General features: G+C 39.8%; 1 protein-coding gene across 1 annotated transcript in view; it reads left to right on the top strand.

Annotated features, from left to right (window-relative positions):
• The window catches only part of LOC115222280, a 75,233-nt gene extending 57,880 nt beyond the window's left edge, over positions 1 to 17,353 (top strand). Inside the window, exons 2-3 of the mRNA XM_029792449.2 lie at positions 7,031 to 7,235; positions 14,907 to 17,353. Of these exons, the coding sequence (XP_029648309.1) occupies positions 7,031 to 7,235; positions 14,907 to 17,226 (2,525 nt within the window). The 3' untranslated portion in view covers positions 17,227 to 17,353. The remainder of the gene's footprint in view (positions 1 to 7,030; positions 7,236 to 14,906) is intronic.

The raw sequence follows: 17,353 nt of genomic DNA, 5'->3' as shown, positions 1-17,353 counted from the left end.
TACATGCTATTCTCACCATCACCACCATGCTACTGTCATCACTAGTACCACCCCACCATCACGTTCCAATCACCATCACCACCATCATATTACCATCATCACCACCACCAACTCCAACACAATGGCATCATCATCACCATCAGTATCAACATAGTATAACTACTATCATCATCATCATCATCATACTATTGTCATCATTACTATGACTGCCACCATCATACTACTGCCTGTACCATTACTACTAATTTCATACTAATCATTATCACTATCATCATCATCACCATCATATTATCAAACTACTGTCATCACCATCACTACCACCACCACCACCACCACCATCATCATGACCTCTGTTATCACCATGGTCTATACCACCGCCTCCACCACTATCATTATTACTGACATTTCCACTACTACTACCACCACTACTACTACTACTACACTACTACTACTACTACCACCACTGCTACTACTACTACTACTACTATTACTACTGCTACCACCACTACTACTACTACCACCACCACCACTACTACCACTGCTACCACTACTACTACTACTACTGCTGCTGCTACTACTACTGTTGGTGCTGCTATCATCACCATCATCACTATTGCTCTGATCGGTACCACCATCATGACTACTACTATAACCATTATCTGTACTATTATAAGTATTACCACCACTACCACCACCACCGCCACTATCATCATCACAACTATCTCTGCTGGTATTTCTACTACCATGACTACTGCTGCTGTTCTTCCATTCTCCTCATAATGCCATTGTCTTAACATAACACTCTGCCAACAAGCTGTACTGATTTAGAAAATTAAATAAAAAACAGAAAAAATCCAGCAACATTTTAAAACTTAGAGAATGTCATTTTGTCTGTCGGGCCTATGTCGAATTGGAACAGTGAGTTTCATGGACAGATGACTGCCCATCCGGTTTGCAACCCTGTTATGCAATAGCTTTGGACCAAGATGTATAATGTTACATAATGGTATATAACCTGTTTCTTTACTACCCACAAGGGGCTAAATGCAGAGGGGACGAACAAGGACAGACAAACGGATTAAGTCGATTATATCGATCCCCAGTGCGTAACTGGTACTTAATTTATCGACCCCGAAAGGATGAAAGGCAAAGTCGACCTCGGTGGAATTTGAACTCAGAACGTAGAGGCAGACGAAATACCTATTTCTTTACTACCCACAAGGGGTTAAACACAGAGGGGATGAACAAGGACGGATAAACGGATTAAGTCGATTATATCGAGCCCAGTGCGTAACTGGTACTTATTTAATCGACCCTGAAAGGATGAAAGGCAAAGTTAACTTCGGCGGAATTTGAACTCAGAACATAGCGGCAGACTAAATACCTATTTCTTTACTACCCACAAGGGACTAAACACAGCGGGGACAAACAAGGATAGACACACGGATTAAGTTGATTATATCGAGCCCAGTGCATAACTGGTACTTGATTTATCAACCCCAAACGGATAAGTTGATTATATCGAGCCCAGTGCGTAACTGGTACTTATTTAATCGACCCCGAAAGGATGAAAGGTAAAGTCGACCTCGGTGGAATTTGAACTCAGAACGTAGCAGCAGATGAAATACCGCTAAGCATTTCGCCCGGCGTGCTAACATTTCTGCCAGCTCACTATATAACCATTGTTATAGTGGTTAGGGTAGGCAGCTTCTCTTATCTTGGTGGTTAGGGGAAGGTAAAGGTGGGAAATTGGCAGATTTGTTAGGCATCGTCATCTTCACTGTCATCATCATCATCATTTAATAGTTAATGGCCATGTTCCATGCTGGCATGGATTGGATGGTTTAAAAGGATCTGTTGTGTCCAAGGACATTATCAAACTTCAGTTTCTGCTTTGGTATTGGTTTTATGGTGCCATGTAACATGTGCTGGTGCCACATAACCTGTGCTGGTGTCACGTAACCTGTGCTGGGGCCACGTAACCTGTGCTGGTGCTACGTGACCTGTGCTGGTGCCACGTAATTTGTGCTGGGGCCACGTAACCTGTGCTGGTTCCACGTGACCTGTGCTGGTGCCACGTGACCTGTGCTGGTGTCACGTGACCTGTGCTGGTGTCACGTGACCTGTGCTGGTGCCACGTAGCCTGTGCTGGTGCCACATAGAGAGCACTCAGTCCAATTTGTGGAGTGGTTGCGTTAGGAAGGACATCCAGTCATAGAAACCATGCCAAAACAGACACAGTTACCTGGGTTAGTCTTCTACCTAGCTGGCTCCTGTCAAACCATCATGTGCTGGATATATTATGTGGTGTGGTTCCATACTTGACCTTGTAGCATGGAATATATCATGTGCTGGATACATTATGTGGTGCGCTTCCATACTTGTAGCATGGAATATATCATGTGCTGGATATATTATGTGGTGTGATTCCATACTTGGCCTTGTAGCATGGAATATATCCAATGTATTGGATATGCAATGTATTGTGTGATTCTGTACTTGGGCTTATAGCATGGAATAAATCTAATGTACAGGATATGCTATGTATAACATGATTCCATATTTGACCTTGTAGCATGGAATATATCACGTGCTTGGATATATTATGTAGTGTGGTTTCCATACTTGACCTTGTAGCATGGAATATATCCAATGCGCTTGAGAGGCTATGTACAGCATAATTTCCATATTTGGCCTTGTAGCATAGAATATATCAAATGTGCTGGAGATAGATGCTGTGAGTCATAAAAACAAACTGATTGATTGATTGTCTGTAGATGATGGAGGTCAGTTCTTTCAGAGCTAACCAGGCGCTATTAAGTATTGATTAAATTTTCTTTTTTTTTTTTCTACTAAACATCAGAATTGAAACTATGAAAGAAGATAGTTGATCCCCTTCGGTGTATTCGTCTGCCAACCCATCTCATTCCGTTTTTTCAATAATTTGAAGGAATAAAATGCAAAAATTGAAATCGGTGAACTGTGAAGTTGGAAGCAAGGAAAACTGAAACTAAAATACTCTGATACATTTTAATCGGTTTCTCTTCAGCATTTAGTTTTCTATTCTGACCGTTCAATAGTTGCATTTGTTAATGTTTGTCTGTTGCCAAGTCCATTACAGAAGAGAGGAAGTAAAGTATAAATTGGCATTGCAATCCTTTACTTGTTTCTGTCATTTACACTGTGGCCATGCTGGGGCACTGCTTTGAAGAATTTTTAGTCGAATGAATTGACCGCGGTACTTTTTTTTTTTTTTTCGTTTTTTTTCTTTTTTGAAGTCTGGGTACCTATTCTATTGATCTCTATTGCTGAACTGCTAAGTTATGGGGACATAAACACACCAACACTGGTGTGTTTATTTTGTTACAGGGACGCAAATAAGCCAACACCAACTGTCAAGCAGTGGTGGATGGAGCATACACACACACACACACACACACCACACACACACAAATATATGCATGCACACACACACACGTTCAGTTTTCATCATCATCATCATTTAACGTCCGTTTTCCGCGCTAGCACGGGTTGGACGGTTCGACTGGGGTCTGGGAAGCCAGAAGGCTGCACCAGACTCCAGTCTGATCTGGCAGTGTTTCTACAGCTGGATGCCCTTCCTAACGCCAACCACTCCGTGAGTGTAGTGGGTGCTTTTAACGTGCTAGTCAAGGCGGCGCTGGCATCGGCCACGTTCGGATGGTGCTTTTTACATGCCACCGGCACAGAAGCCATGGGGCAAAAGCCTTATAATGTCTCAGTGTAATCTAATGGACAGCTTAAGATAAATATAATAATAATGATAACAGGAAATCCATAGGCTTCATTATTCATCGGCTAAAACAGACTGGGAGCCTGAACAGCCCTTCTACTGGTCAGCCCTTGTCAAAGTGTCCAACCCATGCCATCTTAGAAAGCTGACATCAAATGATTATATATATCTTTATATATATAAAAGTAAGGTTGTGTGTCTGTCTCCTACGATTTAGATTCCTAACTACTCCCACATTTTGCGGTGCAGTTTAACCAAAACCGGGTATCTTATAGTCGTGATTCATATCGAGCCCTTCTGGGTATTAGCGCGCGTCTACAATGAGTCTACGATTTTAAAAATAATTTACCATAATTTTTTCCATTTTAATGCATTTTTTTCGCCATTATATAAGGGAAGTAACTCTCTAAAAATGTCTACGATGAGTCAACGATTAAAAAAAAATTTACCATAATTTTTTTTCCATTTTTAATGCATTTTTTGCTATTTTTTGGCTATAACTCTCTAAAAATGCTTTATAGTTATTTCCCTTACAAACCCGAGCAACGCCGGGCGATACTGCTAGTATATATATATATATATATATATATATATATATTATATATATATATATATAGAATATGGGGGATTAGTTCACTGGTGATCTAAGCAAATAGGTACACTAGGTAAGTGCTGTAACGGATTATCAGGGCTCCAAGCTTGTAACTGAGATGGGGGCTATGGAACCTTTTTAGGTTTCCGATATAGTGGTTATATATTTGTGAGAGAGAACAACAAAACACCCAGGCTTACAACTGTTTCGAGAATATTGTCTATCACTTGGGATATCCCAGAAACAGCTGTAAGACCTCGACTAATTTAAGAATAATAATGTATATGACTTGAGATACTTGTAATGCCTTGGCATTTGTTGTCCTTGACCGCGTGTGTATCGTTGGCAATTTTTTTTCCTCCGTCTTCCCTTCCTTGGATCTTTCCTTTTCCTATGTTTCTGACGAAGAGCTCTGCTCGAAACGTTAAATCCTCCTTCTTTCTTTCCTTTCCTTTCCTGAGCGTCCAATAACACTATACTTGTTCCATGTCCTCGGTTTGTTGCGTTTTCTCTTTGTGTTTTCATGTTTGGATTAACTATATATATATATATATATATATATATAATAAATATTAGGGAATAAATCCAAATTTACAGGGAAAAAATCAGATTTAGGATTAAATCGATTTTATAGTAAAATATAAAATATTATTAGAGACAAAACCACTATTTTGCAAAACAAACAAGGAAAGACTTAATCAATACATAAAATTTTAATAAATAGTCAGACTATTTATTAAAATTTTATGTATTGATTAAGTCTTTCCTTGTTTGTTTTGCAAAATAGTGGTTTTGTCTCTAATAATATTTTATATATATATATACACACACACACACTATGGGCTTCCACAGAACTTCTCTCTACTAAAATCATCTACATGGCATTGATCAACCGAGGGTGCCATGCAATGGAATTGAACCCAAAACTTTAGTTGCAAAGTGACCTTCTTAACCAGATGTATAATAGACTAAAGAAAGGAGATGAGAAGGCAGATGTGCATTGGCGATATCAGACACGTATTTTCCGAGTGACTTTACCACTGATGCAAACGTGCTGGTGCATATAGATGACACCTGCTGGTTGGGTGGAAGCGCAAAATGTCCTGTGCGCTGATAATTAAAGATATGATTAGCAGATGAAAAATATGGGAGGCAGCAGAAGTGGGTGGTGATCAGATGTAAAGGGTGATGAGCCTTCACAGATAAGACATCACAAGATCATAAGTGTCTTATCCGAAAGTATGCCATTATGGGGCAAAATAGGTGTTAAACCTGTTTCATGTCAACTTGCTTTTCACTGCCTTTGGTCCCGTGACTCAGGCTTCCTGTTTTAAAGAGATATGAATTAAAACATTCCGTCAATATTGTTTCGAATTCTCTTCAAAACACTAGCTCAATAATGATTGACAACCGATGCTGGTGTGTTTACGTCCCCATCACTTAGCGGTTCGGCAAAAGAGACTGATGGAATAAGTACTAGGCTTACAAAGATTAAGTCCCGGGGTCGATTTTCTCGACTAAAGGCGGTGCTCCAGCATGGCCATAGTCAAATGACTGAAACAAATAAAAGAGTAAAAGAGTAATACCGGACACTGTAAAATGACTCTCACACACTACTGCCACTAACTTGCACTAGTCATATTTTACTACAGGATTGACACAATTACCATTATAGTCGTCATCATTATCATCATCGTCGTCATTTTGCGTCATCCTTTCACGCTGGCATGGGTTAGATGAGTCAATAAAATGACACTCCTGACATAGCAGCACATGATTATATATGTACATAGAAAATAGACGAAACACTGAAGTAAATCCACACGAAAAACAATACAACAAACATTACAACAACAAAGTAAACATACAGAAATACAATACTTTTAACATCCACCAGAAGACAATGATGCTCACCCACTTCCTCTGGAATATTTAGGCGCAGCTGATGATGTAGTAGTGAAAATATTGGGAATGTGATACTGGCAGAAGTAATTTCAAATTCAGGCACAGGGCCAACAATTTGTGTGAATGTTTGTTGATTAAATCGAACCTCAGTATTTGACTGTTGAACGTGGCTGTGTGGTTAAGAAGTTTGCTTCTCAGGCACATGGTTTCAGGTTCAGTTCCACTGTATTGCACCTTTTGGCAACTGTGTTCTTCTATATCTCCGGACTGACCTGAGCCTTGTGAGTGGATCTGGTAGATAGAGACTGTCATATATACACACATACATCATCATCATCATCGTTTAACGTCCGCTTTCCATGGTTCGACCGGGGTCTGGGAAGCCAGGAGGCTGCACCAGGCTCCAGTCTGATGCGGCAGTGTTTCTACAGCAGGATGCCCTTCCTAACGCCAACCACTCCATGAGTGTAGTGGGTGCTTTTTACGTGCCACCTGCACAGGTGCCAGACGAGGCTGGCAAACGGCCACGATCGGATGGTGCTTTTTATGTGCCACCAGCATGGGGGCCAGACGAGGCTGGCAAACAGCGACAATCGGATGGTGCTTTTTACGTGCCACCGGCACGGAGGCCAGTCAGGGCGGGGCAGTGCTGGGAACGGCCACGTTCGGGTGGTTCTCTTACGTGCCACCAGCACTGGTATCACAGCTACAATTTCCATTGATGTTGATCTCTAATTTCTATTTCAATATTTCTTTTGCAGAAATTCAAGACGTTATCATTGACCACCTGAAGCAGTTCTATGGAGAAACTGCAAGCGTTGGATTCAGTTCACCGTGGGGAAAATTTCCAGAACTTCGGACACAGGACCTCAACCTCTGCCTGTATCGGGTGCTGGACTTCCGAAACAGGAACGATATACCAGACATCACTTCTATGTACCATGACAGTAATCAGCCCCCTTATAGGTAAGTTGTCCCCTATTGGCTGTTTTTGTTGCAAGCATTAAACTGTACCCTGCTACTTTCATTTTAGTTAAAAAAAAATTTTTTTTAAAGAATGGGTAAAGACCCCCTTCAGTTATGAATGACCATGGGATGCACCTAGTTCCCCTCCAAGGCACAAATCTGGGCTAAGTTGTTTATGGAAGACTAACAGTTACCCATGCATACCAGCCTTCTCTCTCCACGTGATTGGTGTTATCCAAGGGAAAGGCAAAGACTGATACAACTTAGCAGCCGTGACGTTGCAACTCATTTCTGCAGCTGAGTGAATGGGAGCAATGTGAAATAAAGTCTCTTGCTCAAGAACACAACACAGAATCCGGTCTGGGAATTGAACTCACAACTTCATGATTGTGGGCCTGATGCTCTAACCACTGAGTCATGCACCTTCACACAAACATATATAATAGGCTTCTTTTAGTTTCTTATTTCTTTATTGCCCACAAGGGGCTAAACATAGAGGGGAGAAACAAGGACAGATAAACGGATTAAGTTGATTACATCAACCCCAGTACGTAACTGGTACTTAATTTATCGACCTCGACGGAATTTGAACTTAGAACGTAACAGCAGATGAAATATCTTTTTCTTTACTACCCACAAAGGGCTAATCACAGAGGGGACAAACAAGGACAGACAAACGGATTAAGTCGATTACATCGACCCCAGTGCGTCCGAAAGGATGAAAGGCAAAGTTGACCTCGGTGGAATTTGAACTCAGAACGTAACAGCAGACGAAATACCCCTAAGCATTTCGCCCAGCGTACTAATGTTTCTGCCAGCTCGCCACCTTTAGTTTCTATCTACCAGATCCACTCTTATGTCTGCCTGGTGCTATAGTCGAAAATACATGTCCAAAGTGCCAAGCTGTGGGATTGAACCTGAAACTATAACGTGAGCTTCTTAATCAGGGAGCCGTGTGCATTGCAATTAATTACTCAAAGAGGATAGTTCAAACATGATATCAAAGTATCCAATCCTTTTATTTATTTACTAGCAGTATAGCCCAGCGTTGCTCGGGCTTGTTTTCTTTTCAACCCTTTACAATTGGAATTTTTGAAAAGGAAAAATTTTGCATTTTGTAACATGTTTTTCTCTTTAAGTGAACATTTTTCTGGTTGAAATACACCGAAAAATGGTGACACAGCAGTAAAAAAATCGTAAAAAATAGGGATTTTCATAGAAAAAAAGCACCTTTTTTTATGTAAATAATTTTTGGTGTTCACATGGTCCGATTTGAATTTTTTCTTCTATGGAAGGAAGAGCAAGCCTTCTTCTATCATACTCTCAATTTTGGTCAACTTGTGCTGCAGGGTCTCTGAGGAGATGGTGTTAGTTGAAGGCTACCAAACCTGCCATACACAGACAACTTCAGCTTTATATATAGAGTGATTTATTTATTTATTTATTTAGAGAGAGAAAGAGAGAGATTTTGTTTCTACACTACTTAAGTTTTGAGTCTGCCTGGGGCTTATAGCAGAAGACACTTTTGCCCAAGTTAGTTCACAGCAAAACTGAACTTGAAACCGCAAAGTGAATTTCTCAACCATGCAGCCATGCTTATGTTGGCAAATATAAGAATAAACCGTGTATTGTAATTTATCAGTCAAAGAGGACAGTTCAAACATGACAGCAAAGTATCAAATCCTTTCATTGACAGAGAGAGAGAAAGAGCGAGAGAGATTTTTTTGTTTCTATACAGCTGACAAGGATCTTGATACATTTTCGTTATAAACAAACACCAAGTTGATTCAGGTTGGGTAAGAGAAAATCTGAAGAGTTTTGTTGATCTCCTGTAGTTGTAACAAATTCTCATCTAATAAATCGACGAATCTAAACCTGAGAACAGATGCTAAACATCATGTTTTATCCTAACTAAAACAATATACTTGACTTCAGATTAGCCTATGTTTACATAGCATTTTCTATATCTCACATTTTTAATCTATTTTTTATATAATATCATTTTCTATTGATATAATTACCAAACAATTTTATCTGTCTTGCTTCGTCAAGGATGACTGTAAATTTGTCTTTGTAAGCTTTGGTTTACTAAAGCTTCTCTCTCCATGGCAACGGTTATATCTATTGTAAACATTACCGTTAATGCGTCTTGTGCACATGGCATGGCATCCGTAGCTTATTACTGTCGATAAATCTTGTGGCTTCTGTCAGAAGCTTTACATCTCCAGGAAATAATTCTTTTGCGCTATCAAGTTCAGTCAAAAGATCACATCTGTTAACATTGCAATGTTCTTGGTAACGTAACTTATCCGCTAAACCTTGACTTGCTAATCTCAGTTTATTTATATACTCTTTTACTTGTTTCAGTCATTTGACTGCGGCCATGCTGGAGCACCGCCTGTAGTTGAGCAAATCGACCCTGGGACTTATTCTTTTTTTGTAAGCCCAGTACTTATTCTATCGGTCTCTTTTGCCGAACCGCTAAGTGACGGGGACGTAAACACACCAGTGTCGGTTGTCAAGCAATGCTAGGGGGACAATCACAAACACACACATATATATATATATATGTTAATAAAATAGAATATATGCATATATATAAACATATATGTACGTACCTACCTCTACATGTACATATACACGCATATATGTGTACAGGACACCAAAAAGACGTCGAACACATAGAGAGACGAAACACATAGACACAAACCAAGGAACAAGACGAGCAAAAAAAAGGGGAGAGATACAGGACAATAAGCACAACGAAAAATCCCCTTCTTCAGTCGCTAAGATTTCATCTACTAAACGTTTCGAAGGATAAAAGCGAGACGTATACTTCGAAGAAAAATCCTTCCGCGAAAAGCAAATCAATTAAAATTCTGAGATCTTTTCGCAGAGGGGTAAAAAAAAGCAAGACGGTAACGACAGTACAAACATATAAACAGTAAAAAATATATATATAAACAGTGGAAAAATAAATATATAACAGTGAGAGACAAGACAAGGAGAACAAGATAAGAAGGGCTGTTAACGCCAGACGAAAAAAGTATTGTAAACGCTGGATTATCGTGGAAGACAGAGAGGGAAAATTTGTCAACCAGAAGCCTTGCAAGGCGGGCGAGAAAGGACAGGAGCAGTTACGACGGAAGTATCGTCGCAGATGGATGACGGGAATGGGGGAGGAGGAGCAAGAGGAAGAGAGAGAAGAAGGGGAATGGTGCGAGGAGACCATGAAGAATGGTGAAAGGGAGAGAGAGAATGAAGAATGAGAGAGAGAGGAAGAGACAAGTTAAGTGAGGGAAAAAAAGACGAAAAAGGGAATGGGAGAGAAAGAAAGAAAGATGCAGAGTCGCGTGAGAGTTAATATCAAGGCTAACTTGATAAACAGAACAATCTTACTTAGTAGGGTGCGTGCGTTTAATCGTATATGTTAATAAAATAGAATATATGCATATATATAAACATATATGTACGTACCTACCTCTACATGTACATATACACGCATATATACGACGGGCTTCTTTCAGTTTCCGTCTACCAAATCCACTCACAAGGCATTGGTCGGCCCAGGACTATAGTAGAAGACACTTGCCCAAGATGCCACGCAGTGGGACTGAACACGGAACCATGTGGTTTGTAAACAAGCTACTTACCACACAGCCACTCCAGCCACTACTGTCGATAAATCTTGTGGCTTCTGTCAGAAGCTTTACATCTCCAGAAAATAATTCCTTTGCGCTATCAAGTTCAGTCAAAAGATCACATCTGTTAACATTGCAATGTTCTTGGTAACGTAACTTATCCGCTAAACCTTGACTTGCTAATCTCAGTTTATTTATATCTCACAAATCTTTTAAGTTTTCCAAAAATTCTCACATCTTGTAGAAATTTTGTAAAACTTCAAATCTTTCTCAAGCATTACAAGGAATTTATGATTAATTTTTTTTTAGTCTTTTTTGTAGATTATTGGTATTTTAAATCTCGGTGCAATCAGTTTCAAACTACCTCACCTATTTGCTTTTTGCTGTTGTTGTTGGTACATTCTTTTACTTTCAAGAATAGTTTCTACATCTAGATACATGTATGGCTCTGTGGTTAAGAAGCTTGCGTTGCAATGATGTAGCTTCTGGTTCAGTCCTACTGCACAGCACCTTGAGCAAGTGTCTTTTATACTATAGCCCTTCACTAACTAATGACTTGTGAGCGAATTTGGTAGACATGTCGAAGCCCATTATATGTGTATCTTTGTGTCAGTTTGTTTTTATCCCTGTAACTTAGCGGTTCAGCCAAAGGGACCAATGGAATAAGCATCAAACTTGACCAAATAAGTACTAGAGTCAATTTGACTAAACTTTAAGCTAGTGTTCCAGCTTGGTTGCAGTTCAATGACTGAAATATGTAAACAGATAAAAAGATCTAATTCTGTAGCCAATACTTTTGCTAATGCTCTCTTTACTCTCTTTTACTATTTTACTTGTTTCAGTCATTTCACTGCGGCCATGCTGGAGCACCGCCTTTAATCGAGCAAATCGACCCTGGGACTTATTCTTTTGTAAGCCCAGTACTTATTCTATTGGTCTCTTTTGCCGAACCACTAAGTAACGGGGATATAAACACACCAGCATCGGTTGTCAAGCAATGCTAGGGGGACAAACACAGACACACAAACATACACATACACATATATACATATATATGACAGGCTTCTTTTCAGTTTCCTTCTACCAAATCCACTCACAAGGCTTTGGTCGGCCCGAGGCTATAGTAGAAGACACTTATCCAAGATGGCACGCAGTGGGACTGAACCTGGAACCATGTGGTTCGTAAGCAAGCTACTTACCACACAACCACTCCTGCACCTACTATTTCATATCCATTTGCAGAATATTAATTCAATTAATTAGTGTCTGTGTTCCATAATAGAATTTTGGTGGACAGTTCCACAGAGGCAATCTACTTTGTTTTGCTTACAACATCCACTCCGCCTAAAATATCATACCAAACATTCATCACCACTAAGAAGTTGTAATCTTGTATTTGAAGGATCTGAAAAGAGGCATTTTTGAAAGTTCATAAAGAGATTCTTGGATTCCTTATATTTCCAGGATCTTAAACAAACATTTTTGAAAGTTCATAAAGAGCTTCTTGGAGTCCTTATATTTCCAGGATTTGAAACGAGCATTTTTGAAAGTTCATAAAGAGCTTCTTGGATTCCTTATATTCCCAGGATTTCCCTAGCTCTGATACTTATTCTATCAGTCACTTTTGCTGAACTGCCAAGATACAAGAACATGAACACACACACAAGCATGCATGCACGCACACCTGGCTTCTTTCAGTTTCCATCTTTCAAATCCACTCACAAGGTTTTAGTCAGACTAAGGCCATAGTAGAAGACACTGGCCCAGTGTGCCATGCAGTGGGACTGAACCGAGAATCATGAGGTTGGTGCCACACCTGCACCTACCTGTTGGCAATGTAGCATATTTGATATACACTATTGATAGGTCAGTTATTGCATTTTTGCTTGTGAGATAACATCTTTTATGGATGTGCTTTGTTAACACTAAAAATTGGAGGGAGATGGAAGATGGAAATCATCCTCGCTGCAGCCAGTGAGGAATACTCAGTGCATTTCAACCTTTCTGATGCTCTTCAGCATGTGCTTAGGCAAGATGTCCAAGCACATGTTGTGTACCATGCAGTGGGACTGAACCCAGAACCATGAAGTTGGGAAGCAAGCTTCTTACCACACAGCCACTCCTGCACCTGATAAATATTGTCTTAATTCACCAAACAAAACACGTCTCCTAGAAAGGTGAAAGGATTGTTGACAAACTTCCACCCACCTGTCAGGTACTTGCAGTGGGTGGATGACAATGAAGCTATAGTGAGTGGTGTGCCACCCTGGTGTCTGATTACACTTACACAAAACAAGACAGTCAAAAATATACTTTATATCCTGTATACCAGTTTACTTGACCAAGATAAAAATAACTATACAGTCGAACTGAAAGAAGATAGTTGAAATACAATACTCCAGTAAGATAGTATAAGCTTAGAAACTAAAGTCAGATAATTTTACAGTGTTCAGTAGAAATAGTTTCTCAGTTCAGAGTTAATTATCCTCTGTGTGAAAAGTCTGGCTGCATACTCGTTAGCATATGTCAGGTGCATACAATTGTCAACACAGTTGATTAAGATTTATTCAGTGAGTTCTATTCAACACATGTTTACACGTGGAATCCATTAGATGAAGGCATTTTCAAATTTGTGGCCGATAAAGTTGAACTGAAAAACCCTACAACGATGCATGAATTGCACGAAGCCATCTTGCAGTCTTGGGAAGAGCTATCTCTGAGCGAAAAATTTGTGGATGTATTCAACATCAGACTCGTGTTTGGCATCAAATAGTTGACTGTCGTGGTGGTAACAGATTCATGTAATAAAATTTTTTTTTTGTTTCATATTTTTTCGGATGCCGCCAGACTAGATCGAATTTCTCTCATCTGTAGTTATAATGCAGCTAAATTGTTTTCTTTTTGTTTTTCATTTTTTTTTAATGCATATATAACTGTATGATTAAAAAGGCGCATAAGTGGCTGTGTGGTAAGTAGCTTGCTTACCAACCACATGGTTCCGGGTTCAGTCCCACTGCGTGGCACCTTGGGCAAGTGTCTTCTTCTATAGCCTAGGGCCGACCAAAGCCTTGTGAGTGGATTTGGTAGACGGAAACTGAAAGAAACCTGTTGTATATATGTATATATATGTGTGTGTGTTTGTGTGTCTGCGTTTGTCCCTCCAACATCACTTGAGAACCGATGCTGGTGTGTTTATGTCCCCGTAACTTAGCAGTTCGGCAAAAGAGACCGATATAATAAGTACTAGGCTTACAAAGAATAAGTCCTGGGGTCGATTTGCTCGACTAAAGGCGGTGCTCCAGCATGGCCACAGTCAAATGATTGAAACAAGTAAAAGAGAAAGAGAAAGAGAACCACATGTTTGTCACTTTAAGCAAGTGTGTTCTGCTATAGCCCTGGGCCAACAAAAGCCTTGTGAGTGGTTTTGGGAGATTGGAACGGAAAGAAACCCATAGTATGTGTATGTGTGTACATACATAAGTGTGTATTCGCGTGTGTGTGTGTGTGTGCTCTTGTCTTGACTGTGTGTGATGGTTGTAAATGAGCGTCACTGTTATACAAGCATTGTCGTTCATTTTCAATATATTCCGTGAAAACGTCTGACCATGGGTAAATATCTTGCTTGGAAAAAAGTGAAGGTTAGCAACAGGAAGGGCATTGTGACCTTATAAAATCTGCCTCAATAAACTGTATTTGACCCCTGCAAGCAAAGAAAAATGGGCATTAAAACAATGATGATGATTTATTTTATTCTCTCTATCAACAACTTGGATGTTTTAACCCTTTAGTGTTCAGATTACTGTGTTAAATGTAATATTTTTTTACTCAAATTGTTCTGAATTAATCAAGCATTATCTTATACCTTTGGGGTTTCAATGATGTGATTGTTTATTTTTAGCATAACATTGTAGGTTAGGTGTGAGAGGTTAGATATGGCCAGTTTGAATATAAAACATATAGAATATTTGGGCCGGATATGGCCGGTTTAAACACAGAAGGGTTAATGTTGTTCTACTTTTTTCTGTTTCAGGTGTCATGAAGTGTCCATTTATGACCTCTTCTCACCAGTTCAACACAATCTCACACAGATCACCCTAGTCGAGAGCGATGTCCACGAGCAACGATTGCTCTGCTGGAAGTTATTATACGACTGGTCCACAAAGACAATGGTGTCGTCCCCTTTCTATGTGAACAAGTTCACCGTCATTATTTATGTAGACTGTCTCCAAGTATCAACATTGTCGGATATAAAACCTGCGGAAGCAAGAGAGCGGTTGGTTTCATTAGTGAATATTTTGTTCAATCCGTTGATCCAAGAGAAGAAATGCAGCTGCAAGGATATCTGCGATTGGCTGGTTTCCATCCAAAACGAAGTACTCGTTATTCTTGATAACTTTGATTATGTAAATGATTCCGGTAAAGAAGACCTACGTGGTATTCTCAGTTCTCTGTGTTTACCCGAGGCGCAACTGCTAATATCCTGCCGTCCAAGATTCGCCAATCGACAACTCTGTGATCAAATGTTTCTTAATGTCGGACTCCAGTTCCATTGTAGTTTTGTGTTCCTTCAAGAAATGCTGCTGTCAGATTTCTCTGCATTGGAGGTGTCGCTTTTGATTCAGAAGGTTCGGAAAGATTTGGTGCTTACTAGAATTCTCCGGAATGTCTATACACTAGTTCTGCTAGCGTGGCTTATTATAGACAACCATGCTAAACCAAAGACTAATAGTATTTATCATTTGTACAGAGAACTTACGCAATGTGCCCTTAGTCGGTACTATACCAAATTTCAAATTCTTCCCGAAAGACATTTAATATCTGTAGTTTTGAAGAAATTGTCCACACTGTCTGTAAAAATGTGGAAATCAGAGAGGTCATTCTGTAGCCCTAAAGAAATAGATTCCCATTTCTGGCAGCTCCCTAATACTCATCTTGGCTTCTTTGTTGAGGCCAAACTTCTTCCTTTGCAAAATTCCACATCATACTACATGTTTCCTAGCACAAACTTTTTAGAATATTTTGTCTCTGTTTACATCGCTGAACACACAGACAGGTACGAGAGAGATAATCTTTTAGAGTGGGTATTAAGTCGAGAAATGGGTTTCCTCTGGGTAGTGTTAACTGGTTCCCTTATGTCCTGTTACGACGAGGACGCAGTTCGCTGTTTACTAGATGTCATGGCAAATATGAGTCGGAAAAAATGTGTCGGCATCGGAATCTTTGATAAAATAACAAGAGGCAATGTACATGACTACGATTTATGTTTAGAGTGCCTTAGTCAGATCTATTTTCCTTCTTCTCTTATGAACTGTGTTGTGGAACATTTTCCAGATGTCTTAGAGTTCCACATTCAGAGATGCCCACCTCAAGTTCTTGAAAATTTCTGTCGACTTGCAAGGCTTTGTCGGTTAAGAATCCGTGGCATCACTCTTCATTTGGATGGCATGGAGGACCAATATTTCTTGTGTATATCCTTGGCCCATGCTATAAACCGACTAGAAAATTTGACCACGCTGCTTATACACTGCGAAAGTGTGTTCAACAGTCAGTACATCGTCGATATTGTATGCGAAATATTTAAAAAGAATAAATATATACGAACTTTGTCATTTTGCGGTGAAATGAACAGGGCTGGAAATTTCACACCGATTATGTACAAAAAGGTACGGTCCGTTTTCACAAGCGACATAGCTTTGCGCATGCTCTGTATAGACAACATTCACAATCGCCATCGTCTAGCGTACATCCTTAATGTGTTTCCCCACATTTTCGAGAAAATTGAATTGGCAAGATGCGACTTGGAAAGTGCCACTGAGAACCTCGTCGGTAAAATCAAGTTCTCAAAGAACTTCTCCAGTTTTTCGGTCAGCAATTGCGTCACCAGCGTCACCTCTGTGAACCGTATCTTAGAAGAGCTGCTCAACTGCGAAGGCCTACGCAAGCTGAACCTCAGTCTACTGTCGCCGTTGCGTAACTTCAACTGCATTGATATTCGCTCCGGTGCGTTTAAAGTCGCAGTTGATGACAGAGCGTGCGAAAAAATCAAACAGATGATACTCAACCTCCCTCAGCTGACGGAACTCATCCTTTGTCAAAACCGAATCGGAGACCAGCAGGTGCAGCTCATCCTGCAAGCCATAATCGACACCGGTCGCTTAGAACATCTCGACCTGAGCGGTAACGTCATAGGGGATGCGAGCGGCAGCCTCTTGCAGAAGATGATGACCGAGTGTAGTAGTTTGAATGTGTTGTGGCTTTGTTCGAATGACTTCTCCGAGTCGATGAGGAAGCAGTTGCTTCAAACCTCTATAGGATTGGACCAGTTAAAGTTAATTGTTGAAAGAACTTGAATTTTTGCGAGATCCGTAATATTCATAAATTGTTATATTCTTGACCAAAACATACAAATAACAAAAAAAAAAAATTAAGAAAAAAAAATCAAAAACAAATCAAAATTCAAAAAAGTAGAAAAAAAAA

The sequence above is a fragment of the Octopus sinensis genome, linkage group LG19, assembly GCF_006345805.1.
Source record: "Octopus sinensis linkage group LG19, ASM634580v1, whole genome shotgun sequence".
NCBI lineage: Eukaryota > Metazoa > Mollusca > Cephalopoda > Octopoda > Octopodidae > Octopus > Octopus sinensis.
Note: the sequence above shows the minus strand (reverse complement) of the source record. Positions and strands in the feature narration are given on the sequence as shown.